This window comes from Pseudophryne corroboree, chromosome 2 (genome assembly GCF_028390025.1).
Source record: "Pseudophryne corroboree isolate aPseCor3 chromosome 2, aPseCor3.hap2, whole genome shotgun sequence".
Classification (NCBI taxonomy): Eukaryota; Metazoa; Chordata; class Amphibia; order Anura; family Myobatrachidae; genus Pseudophryne; species Pseudophryne corroboree.
Genome location: NC_086445.1, coordinates 240649928 through 240668414, shown reverse-complemented (window position 1 = coordinate 240668414; position 18487 = coordinate 240649928). Strand labels below are relative to the sequence as shown.

Below are 18487 nucleotides of genomic sequence, written 5' to 3'. Positions count from 1 at the left end.
GACTCCATGAGGGTGGTATGAGGGCCCGACGTCCACAGGTGGGGGATGTGCTTACAGCCCGACACCGTGCAGGACATTTGGCATTTGACAGAGAACACCAAGATTGGCAAATTCGCCACTGGTGCCCTGTGCTTTTCACAGATGAAACCAGGTTCTCACTGAGCACATGTGACAAACGTGACAGAGTCTGGAGATGCCAAGGAGAATGTTCTGCTGCCTGCAACATCCTCCAGCATGACCGGTTTGGCAGTGGGTCAGTAATGGTGTGGGGTGGCATTTCTTTGGGGGGCCGCACAGCCCTCCATGTGCTCGCCAGAGGTAGCCTGACTGCCATTAGGTACCGAGATGAGATCCTCAGACCCCTTGTGAAATCATATGCTGGTGCGGTTGGCCCTGGGTTCCTCTTAATGCAAGACAATGCTAGAACTCATGCGGCTGGAGTGTGTCAGCAGTTCCTGCAAGACGAAGGCATTGATGCTATGGACTGGCCCGCCCGTTCCCCAGACCTGAATCCAATTGAGCACATCTGAGACATCATGTCTCGCTCCATCCACCAACGCCACGTTGCATCACAGACTGTCCAGGAGTTGGTGGATGCTTTAGTCCAGGTCTGGGAGGAGATCCCTCGGGAGACCATCCGCCACCTCATCAGGAGCATGCCCAGGCGTTGTAGGGAGGTCATACAGGCATGTGGAGGCCACACACACACTACTGAGCCTCATTTTGACTTGTTTTAAGGACATTACATCAAAGGCGGATCAGCCTGTAGTGTGTTTTTCCACTTTAATTTTGAGGGTGACTCTAAATCCAGACCTCCATGGGTTAATAAATTTGATTTCCATTGATAATTTTTGTGTGATTTTGTTGTCAGCACATTCAACTATGTAAAGAACAAAGTATTTTATAAGAATATTTCATTCATTCAGATCTAGGATGTGTTATTTTAGTGTTCCCTTTATTTTTTTGAGCAGTGTACATAAAATGCACTGGTCTACAGGATTAAAGAGTTACGTCTAAAAAAATGCATTATTATACCTGATCAGTATGCATCAAATTAGCAGCCAACCTGTCCTTAAAGTGATCACATTACAGGTTGAGTATCCCTTATCCAAAATCCCACATATTTGGGTCCCCTACTGAGATAATGACATATATATATTATATATTATATATTATGTGTATATATAGATATATTATATAGATATATAATATACATATATATATATATGTGTCATTATCTCAGTAAAGGAACCAAAAATGTGCGATTTTGAATTTTGGATAAGGGATACTCCACCTGTAGCAGCATTTATCAGAAGGGAACACCTGTTCTCTCTCGGCTGGAGAATATCTGACCATCTTAAACCCACAAACATAATAAAAGGAGCCACTGTTAATGACTGACTGACCAGCTGCAAGGAATTACATTGTGGTCTTTCAGGACACTGATGTACAGTATCTGCATAGGGCAAGTGTTTGATATGGCAGAGTTTTCATATGTAGTGTTTTGTTATTCTGGGAGAGAGCATTTATTTGAGCATTCTGTAAGGGGGCCATATCATGGCGATGACACGAATGCACACATTGCAAAGGAATATGGTATAGCAACACTGCAGAATTTGATGTTCCTTTTCTGTGGGCTGCAATGTTGGTGGCTGTGAGTTGCTGAAGAAACAGAATGCCAGCAACTTCCAGACAGTACTACATACAGAACTGCCTCCTTTATGTGCCTTCCTCTCCACAGGATCCATTTCCCACAGAGAGCTTTGAAATGGAGAGGAAGTTATCCCATTCTGACATCCTCACTCTCCTTCCTTCAAGCTATAAGACTACTACCCTGTACCTAGTCCCAGGCTGGCTACCTCCATACTGAGAAGTTCTCCTTCTCCGCAGCATGAAGGAAGCCCATTCAGAACAGAGCAAAACCTATTAGGGACCAGGTAAAGACCTTCTTCAGGCTTATTGTAATTGCAGAAATCCTACTGCAAAATACTTAACACAGTGAGATTTAGTACATGACACAAACTCACCCTCAAAGAGCTGTCTGTCTGTAAGGTTATTCTGGAGAATTTGAGGGTCATATTCAGATAAATCCTGGTCAGGCATATCTGGGTAATACAGGGGTGTTCCTGAAGTTATACTAATCTGGCAGTCATCTAAACTCCTGCAATAAAAATAAAAATAAAAAAAGGAGGAACTTCAAGCATAACTATTAAATAGCTGGTATCACATAATAGAAAGGCTTATTGAAAATGTGTTAACATTAATCCAATAGTAATCCAAAAAATAGGATTTTACTTACCGGTACATCTATTTCTCGTAGTCCGTAGAGGATGCTGGGACTCCGTAAGGACCATGGGGAATAGACGGGCTCCGCAGGAGATAGGGCACTTTAAGAAAGCTTTGGATTCTGGGTGTGCACTGGCTCCTCCCTCTATGCCCCTCCTCCAGACCTCAGTTAGGGAAACTGTGCCCAGAGGAGATGGACAGTACGAGGAAGGATTTTTGTAAATCTAAGGGCGAGATTCATACCAGCCACACCAATCACACCGTATAACTTGTGATAAACTACCCAGTTAACAGTATGAACAACAACATAGCCTCGGTCCAACCGATAAAACTACAACATAACCCTTATGTAAGCCATAACTAAATACAAGTCATGCAGAAGAAGTCCGCACTTGGGACGGGCGCCCAGCATCCACTACGGACTACGAGAAATAGATTTACCGGTGAGAAAAATCCTATTTTCTCTAACGTCCTAGAGGATGCTGGGACTCCGTAAGGACCATGGGGATTATACCAAAGCTCCCAAACGGGCGGGAGAGTGCGGATGACTTTGCAGCACCGATTGAGCAAACAGGAGGTCCTCCTCAGCCAGGGTACCAAACTTATAGAACTTCGCAAAGGTGTTTGAACCCGACCAAGTAGCTGCTCGGCAAAGTTGTAATGACGAGACCCCTCGGGCAGCCGCCCAATAAGAGCCCACTTTCCTTGTGGAATGGGCTTTCACTGATTTTGGATGCGGCAAACCAGCCGCAGAATGAGCCTGCTGAATCGTGTTACAGATCCAGCGAGCAATAGTCTGCTTTGAAGCAGGAGCACCCAGCTTGTTGGATGCATACAGGATAAACAGCGAGTCAGTTTTCCTGACTCCAGCCGTCCTGGCTACATAAATCTTCAAAGCCCTGACTACATCAAGCAACTTGGAGTCCTCCAAGTCACGAGTAGCCACAGGCACCACAATAGGTTGGTTCAAATGAAAAGATGACACCACCTTCGGCAGAAATTGCGGACGAGTCCGTAATTCTGCCCTGTCCATATGGAAAACCAGATAGGGGCTTTTACATGACAAAGCCGCCAATTCTGACACACGCCTAGCCGAAGCTAAGGCCAATAGCATGACCACTTTCCACGTGAGATACTTTAGCTCCACGGTCTTAAGTGGCTCAAACCAGTGAGATTTCAGAAAACTCAACACCACGTTAAGATCCCAAGGTGCCACTGGTGGCACAAAAGGGGGCTGAATATGCAGCACTCCCTTTACAAACGTCTGAACTTCAGGAAGCGAAGCCTGTTCCTTTTGAAAGAAAATGGATAGGGCCGAAATCTGGACCTTTATGGACCCTAATTTTAAGCCCATAGTCACTCCTGACTGTAGGAAGTGCAGGAACCGGCCCAGCTGGAATTCCTCTGTAGGGGCCTTCCTGGCCTCACACCAAGCAACATATTTTCGCCATATACGGTGATAATGTTTTGCTGTCACGTCCTTCCTAGCCTTTATCAGCGTAGGAATAACTTCATCCGGAATGCCTTTCTCCGCTAGGAGAAATGCCTTTCTCCGCCATGCCGTCAAACGCAGCCGCGGTAAGTCTTGAAACAGACAGGGCCCCTGTTGCAACAGATCCTGTCTGAGAGGCAGAGGCCATGGGTCCTCTGTGAGCATTTCTTGCAGTTCCGGGTACCAAGTCCTTCTTGGCCAATCTGGAACAATGAGTATTGTTCTCACTCCTCTTTTTCTTACGATTCTCAGCACCTTGGGTATGAGAGGGAGAGGAGGAAACACATAGACCGACTGGAACACCCACGGTGTTACTAGTGCGTCCACAGCTATCGCCTGAGGGTCTCTTGACCTGGCGCAATACCTTTGTAGCTTTTTGTTGAGGCGGGATGCCATCATGTCCACCTGTGGCAGTTCCCATCGATTTGTAATCTGTGTGAAGACTTCTTGATGAAGTCCCCACTCTCCCGGGTGGAGGTCGTGCCTGCTTAGGAAGTCTGCTTCCCAGTTGTCCACTCCTGGAATGAACACTGCTGACAGTGCTTGCACGCGATTCTCCGCCCAACGAAGAATCCTGGTGGCTTCCGCCATCGCTACCCTGCTTCTTGTGCCGCCCTGGCGGTTTACATGAGCCACTGCGGTGATGTTGTCTGACTGAATCAGCACCGGTTGGTTGCGAAGCAGAGGCTCCGCTTGACTCAGGGCGTTGTATAAGGCCCTTAGTTCCAGGATATTGATGTGCAGACAAGCCTCCTGACTTGACCACAGCCCTTGGAAGTTTCTTCCCTGAGTGACTGCTCCCCATCCTCGGAGGCTTGCATCCGTGGTCACCAGGACCCAGTCCTGTATGCCGAACCTGCGGCCCTCGAGAAGGTGAGCACTCTGCAGCCACCACAGAAGAGACACCCTGGCCCTGGGGGATAGGGTGATCAGCCGATGCATCTGAAGATGCGATCCGGACCACTTGTCCAACAGATCCCACTGAAAGGTCCTCGCATGGAACCTGCCGAAGGGAATGGCTTCGTATGACGCCACCATCTTTCCCAGGACTCGCGTGCAGTGATGCACCGACAACTGTTTTGGTTTTAAGAATTCTCTGACCAGAGTCACGAGCTCCTGAGCCTTCTCCGCCGGGAGAAACACCTTTTTCTGGTCCGTGTCCAGAATCATGCCCAGGAAGGGCAGACGAGTCGTAGGGATCAGCTGCGACTTTGGAATATTCAAAATCCAGCCGTGCTGTTGCAACACTTCCTGAGAGTGTGCTACGCTGATCAGCAACTGCTTTCTGGACCTCGCCTTTATGAGGAGATCGTCCAAGTATGGGATAACTGTGACACCCTGCTTTCGAAGGAGCACCATCATTTCCGCCATTACCTTGGTAAATATTCTCGGTGCCGTGGAGAGACCAAACGGCAACGTCTGGAATTGGTAATGACAGTCCTGTACCACAAATCTGAGGTACTCCTGATGAGGTGGATAAATGGGGACATGCAGGTAAGCATCCTTTATGTCCAGAGACACCATAAAATCCCCCTCTTCCAGGTTTGCAATGACCGCTCTGAGCGATTCCATCTTGAACTTGAACCTTTTCAGGTAAATGTTCAGGGATTTTAAATTCAATATGGGTCTGACCGACCCGTCCGGTTTCGGAACCACAAACATTGTGGAATAGTAACCCCTTCCCTGTTGAGGGAGGGGAACCTGTACCACCACCTGCTGGAGATATAATTTGTGAATTGCCGCTAACACTACTTCCCTTTCTATGGGGGAAGCAGGCAGGGCTGATTTTAGGTAACAGTGAGGGGGCATCACTTCGAATTCCAGCTTGTATCCCTGAGACACAATCTGTATAGCCCAGGGATCCACCTGTGAGCGAACCCACTGGTGGTTGAATGTATCTGTCCATGCTGCTACAGCACTACACATCCAGGCCGACGCAATTGCCGGCCGCAGTATGGTACCTGAATGTGTATAAACAGACTTCAGGATACCTTCCTGCTTCCTATCCGCAGTATCCTTTAGGTAGGCCGTATCCTGTGACGGCAGGGCCACCTTCTTAGATAAGCGTGTCAGAGCTTTGTCTACCCTAGGGGAGGATTCCCAGCGCATCCTGCCCATTGGCGGGAAGGGGTACGCCATAAGTAACCTTTTGGAAATCAGCACTTTCCTATCAGGAGAATCCCAAGCTTTTTCACATAACTCATTTAACTCATGTGAAGGGGGAAAAGTCACCTCTTGCTTTTTCTCCCCAAACATATAAACCCTCTTGTCAGGGACAGGGTTTACCTCTGATATGTGCAATACATCTTCATAGCTACAATCATGTAGCGGATGGCTTTAGCCATTTTAGGCTGCAATTTTGCATCATCGCCATCGACACTGGAGTCAGAATCCGTGTCGATATCTGTGTCAACAATATGGGATAGTGGGCGCTTCTGAGACCCTGACGGCCTCTGCGCTGTAGGATCAGGCATGGGCTGAGACCCCGACTGTCCCAAGACTTCAGCTTTATCAAACCTTTTATGCAAGGAGTTTACATTATCATTTAACACCTTCCACATATCCATCCAATCAGGTGTCGGCGCCGTCGGCGGGGACACCTCATTCATCTGCACCTGCTCTGCCTCCACATAGCCCTCCTCGTCAAACATGTCGACACAAGCGTACCGACACACCACACACACAGGGAATGCTCTATATGAGGACAGGACCCCCACAAGGCCTTTTGGAGAGACAGAGAGAGAGTATGCCAGCACACACCCCAGCACTATATGACCCAGGAATCACACAGTAACTTAGTGTTTACCCAGTAGCTGCTGTATATATGATTATTGTGCTAAATTTATGTGCCCCCCCCTCTCTTTTTACCCTCTTTCTACCGTGAGTCTGCAGGGGAGAGCCTGGGGAGCTTCCTCTCAGCGGAGCTGTGGAGAGAAAATGGCGCTGGTGAGTGCTGAGGAAGAAGCCCCGCCCCCTCAGCGGCGGGCTTCTGTCCCGCGATTTGGTGTAAAAAATGGCGGGGGCTCATGCATATATACAGTGCCCAGCTGTATATATGCTGCTTTTGCCAGGAGGTACTCAATTGCTGCCCAGGGCGCCCCCCCCTGCGCCCTGCACCCTGCACCCTACAGTGACCGGGGTGTGTGGGTTAGTGTGGGCGCAATGGCGCACAGCTGCAGTGCTGTGCGCTACCTCATGTGAAGACAGGAGTCTTCTGCCGCCGATTTTGACGTCTTCTTGCTTCATCCGCCGGCTTCTGTCTTCTGGCTCTGCGAGGGGGACGGCGGCGCGGCTCCGGGAACGGACGACCAAGGTTAAGTTCCTGTGTTCGAACCCTCTGGAGCTAATGGTGTCCAGTAGCCTAAGAAGCGCAACCTAGCCGCAGTTAGTAGGTTTGCTTCTCTCCCCTCAGTCCCACGTAGCAGAGAGTCTGCTGCCAGCAGTAGCTCTCTGAAAATAAAAAAACCTAACTAAAATACTTTCTTAATAGCAAGCTCAGGAAAGCTCACTAAAATGCACCCAGCTCCTTTCGAGCACAGATTCTAACTGAGGTCTGGAGGAGGGGCATAGAGGGAGGAGCCAGTGCACACCAGTAGTACTAATTCTTTCTTAGACTGCCCAGTCTCCTGCGGAGCCCGTCTATTCCCCATGGTCCTTACGGAGTCCCCAGCATCCACTAGGACGTTAGAGAAATAAAGCTGTCTAACATATGTGGGCTACATGTAATAGCAGGCAGTATTACCATGCGGAGAAAACATATAAATGTATTTACTCCCCTTGCATGGCAACATGGGGGTCATTCCGAGTTGTTCGCTCGTTAGCTGCTTTTAGCAGCATTGCACACGCTAAGCCGCCGCCCTCTGGGAGCGTATCTTAGCTTAGCAGATTTGCTAACGAAAGCTTCGCTAATTTTCTCGTAACGATTACCCCGCGGTTTCTGAGTAGCTCCAGACTTACTCAGCCATTGCGACCAGCTCAGTCCTTTTCGTTCCTGGTTTGACGTCACAAACACATCCAGCGTTTGCCCAACCACTCCCCCGTTTCTCCAGCCACTCCTGCGTTTTGCAACTCGAAAGCCTGCGTTTTTCCGCACACTCCCATAAAACGGCCAGTTTCCGCCCAGAAACACCCACTTCCTGTCAATCACACTACGATCAGCAGAGCGATGAAAAAACTTCATTACGCCGTGAGTAAATTACCAAACTTTTGTGCTAATTTACTTGGCGCACGCGCTCTGCGTACATTGCGCATGTGCAGTTTGCGACTAATCTCTCCGTAGCGAAAAAAAATAACGAGCGAACAACTCAGAATGACCCCCATGGTTTGTTCCAGCAACAAAGTTACTTGCTTTCTTTTTTTTTTTATCTACTAGGAGGCACAGGTACCATGGGTATAGCTTGGAGAGTTGGAGTCAGGGTACCAACCAGAGGCGGATTTAGATCTCATGATGCCCTAAGCATGCTAACAGTTTGGGGCCCCCCTCCCTCAACTGCATGCAATTTTAATCTGCATATTTGTGTGGTTACCATAGGGAGGCATGCACAGTATGACTCAGGCATTTTAAAAATAACGACTGCTTGCATCCAATGCCACCAGTGTACACCGCTGAATCATGCCCTATATATACAGTATATTACTATGTTACCTACCCACACTACATACCTGCTCTAGATCACTATACAACCACCCCACACTACATCCCAGCATTAGACCACTGAACTAGCTCCATACACTGCATCACTAAGCTACATCCCCTCACTATATCACTACGCTACCTCCAGTGCCGTAACTAGAGATTTTGGTGCCCTGGTGCTTTGGTTCACAGCCCCCTATTTTAAGAAGTGCACACCAGAAAAATCAGAATCAGTGTATTGCCAAGTATATCAGTACAAAATACACAATACACAAGGAATTGGTTTCCGATACCTACAGCTCCCATACAGCATATGATATACAACAAAAAACATAAGAGGAAGAAGAACGTGTGACGTATGACTAGAATACCCAGGAAGAGATCTGAATATGAGAGTAATGCTAAGCGAGTGTCGAGTTGAACAGTTTGATTGCTTGAGGAAAGAAGCTGTTTCTGTGTCTAGCAGTTCGCGTTAGTTGCGAGCAGTACCGTCTGCCAGTCGGAACATATCATGAGCAGGGTGTGAATGGTCGTCAATAATCCTCCCCACTCTCTTCATAACCCTTGCCTGATAGATATCCTCGACTGCCGGAAGATTTGTCCCTATGATTTTTTCAGCAGACCTTACAACCCGCTGTAACCTATTTTTGTTGTGGATTGAGGCAGAGCCAAACCACACTATTATCGAGGAGCAGAGGACGGATTGAATGATTGCCGAGTAGAAGAGGATTGAATTTCCTAAACTGACGTAGGAAGTACAGTCTCTGCTGGGCTTTACCCAGAACACCCTCGATGTTAGATTTCCACTTAAGATCATTGGAGATTGAGGAACCCAGGAATCAGAAGGTTTCCACCACAGTAACTACATTGTCTGCAATTGTGAGTGGGGGGAGTGGAGAGTGTGTTTCCTGAAGTCGACAATCATTTCAACCGTTTTTAGTGTGTTTAGCTCGAGATTTTTTGCCTTGCACCAGGTGGCCAGCCGCATAACCTCTGAGGCAGAGGCGGCCGCTGGGCGGGAGGGGGCTGGACGGCATGGCGTGGCTGGACCGTTGGGGGGCGGGCCGCGGCAGCTGCATGACGCCACATGCAGCCGCTGCGGGCCGGGAAGCGATGACTAGCTCCTGGCCAGCACGCTAAAGCTGTGCTGGTCGGGAGCTACTCTTGAAGTGCAAAGGCATCGCCGCTGTGCGATGCCTTTGCACTTCTGCAGGGGGGGGGGGGGGCGGCACTGACATGCGGGGCGGACTAGCCCTGTGCTGGGCGTCCCCCCACATGTCAGTGTGAATGATCGTAGCTGTGCTAAATTTAGCACAGATACAATCAACTCGGAATGACCCCCAATAACACCCTGCTATCAAAATAGCACTTTCGTTTGCAGGCAGAGGTAAGAGAGTAAAGAAGAGTCATACTCTCCTCTCCTGTTTGATCCACTGCAGCCGCACCATCTCTTCCTCCGAGGTCCACGCAATAACGCAGACCTCCTCTTCTGGTCAGCCGAGTGCTGTGGGGGGCGGGACCTCTTCTCCTGTATGCGACGGCGGCCGCAGCACACAAGTAATTGGGTTGGTGACGCGCGGGAGGGGGAGCAGTGCCACAGATGACAGGCGGCCCCACGCACCAATCGGCCACCTGATTGATAGGGTGCTGCATTAGGTGGTGTCCCTGTTAAGTTTTTTGGGGGCATTTAAGCTGTCAAGTCAGGCACCCAATAGCAGGCCCTCGTTGCTGCTCCAACACACAGTACCTGTGGCGGTGGTGTCTTCTGCCGCGGGCTGCCTGGGGGGGGGGCTGAAAACATCGCTCCTGATTCAGGCCCACAGTCATAAAATAGGATTTTAATACCTACCGGTAAATCCTTTTCTTTTAGTCCGTAGAGGATGCTGGAGATGCTTCAAGAACCATGGGGTATAGACGGGATCCGCAGGAGACATGGGCACTTAAGACTTTGAATGGGCGTGAACTGGCTCCTCCCTCTATGCCCCTCCTCCAGACTCCAGTTATAGGAACTGTGCCCAGGGAGACGGACATTCCGAGGAAAGGATTTATTGTTAAACTAAGGTGGGATACATACCAGCTCACACCACAAACACGCCGTACAACATGGCATTTAACAGAAATCCAGTCAACGACATGAACAATGTCAGCAACAGGCTGACTACAACAGAAACACAACCTGTGTGTAACATAACCAATACTTAGTAAGAAAGAACTGCAGATAGAGTCCGCACTGGGACAGGCGCCCAGCATCCTCTACGGACTAAGAGAAAAGGATTTACCGGTAGGTATTAAAATCCTATTTGCTAATACGTCCTAGAGGATGCTGGGGACGCTTCAAGAACCATGGGGTTTATACCAAAGCTCTAGAATGGGCGGGAGAGTGCGGATGACTCTGCAGCACCGATTGACCAAACATGAGGTCCTCATCAGCCAGGGTATCAAACTTGTAAAATTTCGCAAAAGTGTTTGAACCCGACCAAGTAGCTGCTCGGCAGAGTTGTAATGCCGAGACCCCCCCGGGCAGCCGCCCAGGATGAGCCCACCTATCTGGTAGAGTGGGCCTTCACTGATTTCGGTAACGGCAATCCAGCCGTAGAATGAGCATGCTAAATCGTATTACACATCCAGCGCGCAATAGTATGCTTGGAAGCAGGCGTCCCAATCTTGTTGGAAGCATACAGGACAAACAGAGCTTCCGTTTTCCTAAGTTGAGCCGTTCTGGTGACATAAATCTTCAAGGCCCTGACAACATCGAGAGATTTTGACTCCGCGAAGGCGTCAGTAGCCACCGGTACCACAATAGGCTGGTTCATGTGGAACGATGAAACCACCTTCGGCAAAAATTGTTGACGAGTCCTCAACTCCGCTCTATCTTCATGGAAGATCAAATAAGGACTCTTGTGAGACAAAGCCGCTAACTCAGACACCCGCCTTGCGGATGCTAAGGCCAATAGCATGACCACTTTCCAAGTGAGAAATTTCAACTCTACCATCTGTAAAGGTTCAAACCAATGTGACTGAAGGAAATGCAAAAACCACGTTAAGATCCCATGGTGCCACTAGGGGCACAAATGGAGGTTGGATGTGCAAAACTCCTTTCACGAAAGTCTGAACTTCTGGAAGGGAGGCCAATTGTTTTTGAAAGAAAACCGATGGGGCCGAAATTTGTACTTTAAATCGAGCCTAACTTTAGGCCCGCATCCACACCAGCTTGCAGGAAATGGAGAAAATGCCCTAGCTGAAATTCTTCCGTAGGAGCCTTCTTGGATTCACACCAAGACACATATTTTCTCCAAATACGGTGATAATGTTTTGACATTACTCCTTTTCTAGCCTGAAGAAGTGTGGGAATGACTTCACTGGGAATACCCTTTCGGGCTAGGATCCGGCGTTCAACCGCCAAGCCGTCAAATGTAGCCGCGTTAAGTCGTGATATACGCACGGCCCCTGCTGTAACAGATCCTCTCGTAGAGGAAGAGGCCAGGGATCTCTTATGATTAATTCCTGAAGATCTGGATACCAAGCCCTCCTTGGCCAGTCCGGAACAATGAGGATCGCTTGAACCTTTGTCCTTCTTATGATCTTTAGCACCTTTGGAATGAGTCGAAGTGGAGGGAATACGTACACCGACTGAAACACCCATGGTGTCACCAATGCGTCCACTGCTATTGCTAGAGGGTCCCTCGACCTGGAACAATATCTCTGAAGTTTCTTGTTGAGGCAAGACGCCATCATGTCTATTTGAAGAATTCGCCAAAGACGTCACTTCTGTGAAGACCTCTCGATGAAGACCCCACTCTCCTGGATGGAGATCGTGTCTGCTGAGGAAGTCTGCTTCCCAGTTGTCCACTCCTGGAATGAATATTGCTGACAGAGCACTTGTATGTCTTTCCGCCCAGCGGAGAACTTTTGTGGTCTCCGCCATTGCCGCCCTGCTCTTTGTTCCGCCCTGGCGGTTTATGTGCGCTACTGCTGTTATGTTGTCCGACTGTATTAAGACGGGCAGGTTGCGAAGAAGACGTTCCGCTTGAAGAAGGCCGTTGTAAATGGCTCTTAACTCTAGAACGTTTATGTAAACAAACTTCCTGGCTGGAAGGTTTCCCCATGTGTGACTGCTCCCCAGCCTCGGAGACTCGCATCCGTGGTTACTAGGATTCAGTCCTGGATCCCGAACCTGCATCCCTCTAGGAGGTGAGAGCTGTGCAGCCACCACAGGAGTGAGATTCTGGTCTTGGAGGATAGGATTATTTTCCGGTGCATGTGCAGATGTGATCCGGACCACTTGTCCAATAGGTCCCACTGAAACACTCTGGCATGGAATCTGCCAAATTGAATGGCCTCGTAGGCAGCCACCATCTTCCCCAGCAATCGAGTACATTGATGGATTGATACTCTCGCTGGTTTCAGAATTTGTTTGACCAAACTCTGAATTTCCAGAGCCTTCTCTTCTGGAAGAAAAACTATCTGTAATTCCATGTCTAGAATCATTCCCAAAAACGACAGCCATTTCGTCGGATTCAACTGTGACTTCGGAAAGTTTAGGAGCCAACCATGTTGCTGTAGAACAGTCAGGGAGAGCTCAAGCTTGTCTTTGGATCTCGCCTTTATCAGGATCGTTTAAGTAAGGGATAATTGTGACTCCTTGTTTGCGAAGGAGAACCATCATTTCCGCCATTACCTTGGTGAAAATCCTCGGAGCCGTGGACAGACCAAATGGCAACGTCTGAAATTGGTAATGACAATCCTGATTAGCAAACCTCAGGTAAGCCTGATGCAGAGGATATATGGGGACGTGTAAGTAGACATCCTTTATGTCGACCGACACCATGAAATCCCCTTCCTCCAGACTGGAAATCACTGCTCGGAGAGATTCCATCTTGAATTTGAATTTTCTTAGGTAAAGATTGAGGGACTTTAGGTTCAGAATTGGTCTGACTGAACCGTCCGGTTTCAGAACCACAAACAGGCTTGAATAAAAGCCTTCTCCCTGTTGTGACGGAGGAACCCTGATAATGACTTGATTTAGACACAACTTTTGTATCGCATTGCTTACAACCTTCCTGTCCGGAAGAGAAGCTGGTAAGGCCGATTTGAAAAATCGGTGAGGCTTGAAACTCCAGTTTGTACCCCTGGGACACTATTTCTAAAACCCATGGGTCCAGGGCCTAACGAACCCAGAATTGACTGAAGAGCCTGAGACGTGCCCCCACCGGTGCGGATTCCCGCAGAGGAGCCCCAGCATCATGCGGTGGATTTGGCGGAAGCCGGGGAGGGCTCTATTGGCAAGGATGGAATAACCTCGGCCTTTTTTGTATTTATTTGGCCGAAAGGACTGCATCTGAAAGTGGTGAGCTTTCTTTTGTTGTGGAGGAACATAAGGCAAAAATGACGACTTACCTGCGGTAGCCGTAGACCTTTATATGGGAGAGACTCCATAGCTTTCTTAGAGTCAGCATCAGCATTCCATTGATGAATCCACAATGCTCGTCTAGCTGAAATTGCCAAGGCATTGGCTCTTGATCCCAAAATGCCAATATCTCTCGCCGCCTCCTTTAAGTAGGCCGCAGCGTCCCTTATATAACCCAGAGTAAATGCTATCCCTATCTAGGGTATCTATATCAGATGACAAGTTATCTGCCCATTTTTCAATCGCAGTACTCACCCACGCCGATGCGATGGTTGGTCTGAGCCGCGTACCTGTGGCGACGTAAATGGATTTTAACGTAGTCTCCTGTCTACGATCCGCAGGATCCTTAAGGGCTGCCGTGTCAGGAGACGGTAAAGACAACCGTGATAGAGCCTTGTCCACAATAGGAGATGATTCCCACTTATCTCTATACCCAGAGGGGAACGGATACGCCACCTGAATCCTTTTGGGAATCAGAAACTTTTTGTCAGGATTTTCCCACATTTTTTCAAAAAAGGTATTAAGTTCATGAGAGGGCGGAAATATTACCTCAGGTTTCTTTCCCTTATACATACAGACCCTAGTATCAGGAACAGCAGGGTCCTCCGTGATATGTAACACGTCTTTTATTGCCACAATCATGTACTGGATGTTCTTTGCCAATTTTGGGTCTAATTTGGCATCACTATATTCAACACTGTAGTCAGTGTCCGTGTCGGTATCTGTGTCTGCCAACTGAGCAAATTAACGTTTATGTGACCCCGAAGGGGTCTGGACCTGTGATAACACATCCTCCACAGATTTCTTCCATGTCTGGTTCTGAGATTCAGATTTATCTAATCTCTTATTAATAAGAGCCGCATTAGCATTCAAGGCATTCAACACATTTACCCAATCAGGAGTCGGCGGTGCCGACAGGGTCACTCCCACAGCCGTTTCTGTCCCTACCACAGTCTCCTCCTGGGAAGAGCCCTCAGCCATGCCGACACGTGTACCGACACCCACAGACACACTGGGCAAATAGGGGACAGACCCACAGTAAAGCCTGTCAGAGAAACACAGAGGGAGTTTGCCAGCTCACAACCCAGCGCTCAATCCCAGATCTGAAACTCTAATATAAAGCCCCAGACCAGTAGCGCTTATATATTTGCACCAAATTATGTGCCCCCCCCCCCCCCCCCCCCGCCGTTTTGCACCCTGTTACTTGTACAGCAGTGTTTGGAGGAGAGGACCAGTGTCTCCGCAGCTTCTGTGAAGAGAACATGGCGCTGGTGAGAGCTGTGAGGGCTAAGCCCCACCCCCTTAATGGCGCGCTTCAGCCCTGCTATTTTCTTAATATATATTACTGGCGGGGGTTCGGATCTTGTGCCCATGCACTCCAATCCACTCTTGCCAGCCTTAAAAAGAGGATTTTATGCTGCCCAGCCCCCCCCCCCCCCCCTGCACCCTGTAGTGCTGCTGTGTGTGGGAGCATGGCGTGCAGCGCGATCGCTGTGCGGTACCTCAGAAAGCCATCACTGAAGTCTTCTGATCTTCTTCTACTCACCTGTCTTCTGACTCTGCAAGGGGGGTGACGGCCGGCTCTGGGAGTGAACCCCTAGGCGTACCTAGTGTTCCAAACCCTCAGGAGCTAATGGTGTCCTGTAGCCAAGAAGCACAGCCTTTAAACTCATTAGAAGTAGGTCTGACTTCTCTCCCCTAAGTCCCACGATGCAGGGAGACCGTTGCCAGCAGCCTCCCTGAAAATAAAAAACCTAACAAAGTTTTTTCAGAGAAACTCAGTAGAGCTCCCCTGTGTATGACCAGGCTCCCTGGGCACAATTCTTAAACTGGAGTCTGGAGGAGGGGCATAGAGGGAGGAGCCAGTTCACGCCCATTCAAAGTCTTAAAGTGCCCATGTCTCCTGCAGATCCCGTCTATACCCCATGGTTCTTGAAGCGTCCCCAGCATCCTCTGGGACATATGAGAAATAATCATTCATTGGAGCTTATGGACATACACTAGGGTCATTATTCTGTCAGATGCCAATTAACCTACCAGCATGTTTTTGGACTTTGTGGGAGGAGGCTGAAGCACCCGGAGCAAACTCCACACATACAGATGACTAGCGAAAATAAAATCCAAGACCACAGCATTGTGAGGCAATACTATCCAATACATGAACAAGAAAAAAGTGATAATGGACCGCTGGCGCACAATAATCGTGGATGCAACTTGGTACTCCTATTACTGAATAAAGGAGCCAACATGTGTTGGTAAATACACAAAACTAACAATTTTTATTAAAACACAATCCCCAGCTGGGAATAAACAATAAAATGTATTAAAACAAATATACAGAAATAAGGTGAATGAATGGGAACCAGGTGCTGGGGTCCTAGGCTATTTTCCCTTTATCCCAATCAATGATTGTATATAAAGTGCTTACGTCTGCGCTCATTAAAGTGGGAAATGAATAGCACTTTAATGAGCGCAGACGTAAGCACTTTATATAGAAGAAACTAAGTCTTTTCTGATAGAAGCGATTGACTTTAGGGAGCGGGCCTGGTGTGCTGGTGGCGGTTCATTGACGACATTTTTTGTGTTTGGAATGGAGATGATGAATCATTGGAAGCTTTTAAAGAAATTTTAAATAATAATCAGTTCAACATTGTTTTAACATATACCCAAAGTAAAGAGGAATTGGTATTCTTGGACCTAAGGGTATATATTCAAGATCAGACAATTTGCACAAAGACGCATCGTAAACCCACAGATTCAAATGCCTACCTTCATATAAATAGTGAACATCATCATAGATGGTTAAATAATATTCCAGTGGGCCAATATAAACGACTGAAGAGGAATTGCACAGACCCAGTTATTTTAAATTCACAAATGGATGAAATGTCGAATAGGTTTTTAGAAAAAGGATATGATCCATCATCATTGGAAGTAGCAAAGAAGAGAGTTTAAAAAATAGAAAGAAAAGATCTTTTGAAAGTAAAGGAGCCACAACCTTGCGGAGATAATCCCTACCAATGGGCCTTTATCACTCAGTATGGTGGTAACTACAAAAAAATAGAAAAAATCTTTAAAAACAACTGGCGTATTTTATTAGATGATCCGGTTTTGGGAAGTTATCTACCGCCCAAACCCGTTTTCATCTATAAGAAAGCCAAGTCCATTAAGGACCATATAGTACAAAGTAGCCTTCAAGAAAAAAACACAGTGAGATCGTGTAATAAAGGGTTCCATCGTTGTGGGTCTTGTATCATGTGTCGGTCTACCACAAAAAAAGATATAGTAAGAAAAACTACAGAATTTGAATATAAGGGTAAAGTGTTTAAAATCAGCGATTTTATAACATGCCACTCTAAAAATATTATCTACCTGCTGGAATGTGGGTGTGGGCACGTGTATATTGGAAAAACATCCAGACCATTGAAAATAAGAGCAGCAGAGCACGTGTATAATATCCGAAAAGGTCTCGATACACACCCTTTATCAGAACATTTTAGGACTGTACACGGTAAATGTGAAGGTCAAATTAAGAGGTATCTGGGTATACAACAAATTAGACCTAATTGGAGAAGTAACAATGTAGAAACCAGATTAGCGAAGTGTGAGATGAAGTGGATCTACATGTTAAATACCATAAAACCAAACGGTCTCAATGTTGATTTTGAGTTGAAATGGTTTTTATGATTTTTTATCTTCCATCCGGCATCTAGTTTTAATTTGTTCATTTCTAGGAGTTGCGTCCAGTTTCATCTTCCTAGTAAAAATATTTCCCCAGAATATTTCCCTACCATATATATTTTTAATATTTTCCTTGTTTTTAAATATATTTTATATAATATGTATTAATCTCTTGTCTATTTATTTCTTTCTCCACCATTTATTTCTTTCTCCACCAAATATATGAACTTATCGAATGGATACACATGTGAAAGCGATTTACCCCATCTTGGTAATAGGGATGGACAGGTTGGGAACATAAAGTACCACCTAGTTTGGTATAGATGGGGTATGTCAGATTACCAATCTACACATGGAGCAACGGATTAGTTATCCAGTGATATAAGGTGGAACGCACATTAAATTGAGATTCTCTGTGGAGAAAGAGGTATTTGAACCGCAAGCACGTCACTTCCGGTGACGTTTGACCCGCAAACATGTGATTTTGCAGCGTGAATATGTGGAAGTCGCGTGAGGACGGAGCTGAATTGCCGGTGGAACGCAAACGATACCTTCCCCGGTATTTGAAACGCATGCGCCTCACTTCCGGTGGACGAACCCGGAAGTAGCAGGAGGAAAGAATTACCGGTATTACATAGTAATTAGTAATGGTATAAAAAGCCGGCACTAAGGACAATCCTCATCCAACTTTGAGAAAGGCCAATACAGGACCGAAACGCGTTAATTGGACGAGGACAGACGTGGTGTTTATTTTGGGACAGGTGATTGTAAGCTGATACGCCTGCTGCGGTGGTGCTGGGCCATTCAGCCTAGGACCCCAGCTATCTTTTCAAGCTAGCCCACCGCGGCTATGAATTATGGTGAGATCTTTTTCCTCAATTTAAGAAGGACTCTAAGCACGGAAAGCACTTTATGAAAGCACCTGGTTCCCATTCATTCACCTTATTTCTGTATATTTGTTTTAATACATTTTATTGTTTATTCCCAG

The 18487-nt window shown here is 47.3% G+C and overlaps 1 protein-coding gene across 1 annotated transcript in view; it reads right to left on the bottom strand.

The window, feature by feature from the left end:
• Window positions 1-18487, bottom strand: part of LOC135012655 (signal transducer and activator of transcription 1-alpha/beta-like) — a 328629-nt gene that overhangs the window by 17403 nt on the left and 292739 nt on the right. Inside the window, exon 23 of the mRNA XM_063952569.1 lies at window positions 2028-2161. Within this exon, the coding sequence (XP_063808639.1) occupies window positions 2028-2161 (134 nt within the window). The remainder of the gene's footprint in view (window positions 1-2027; window positions 2162-18487) is intronic.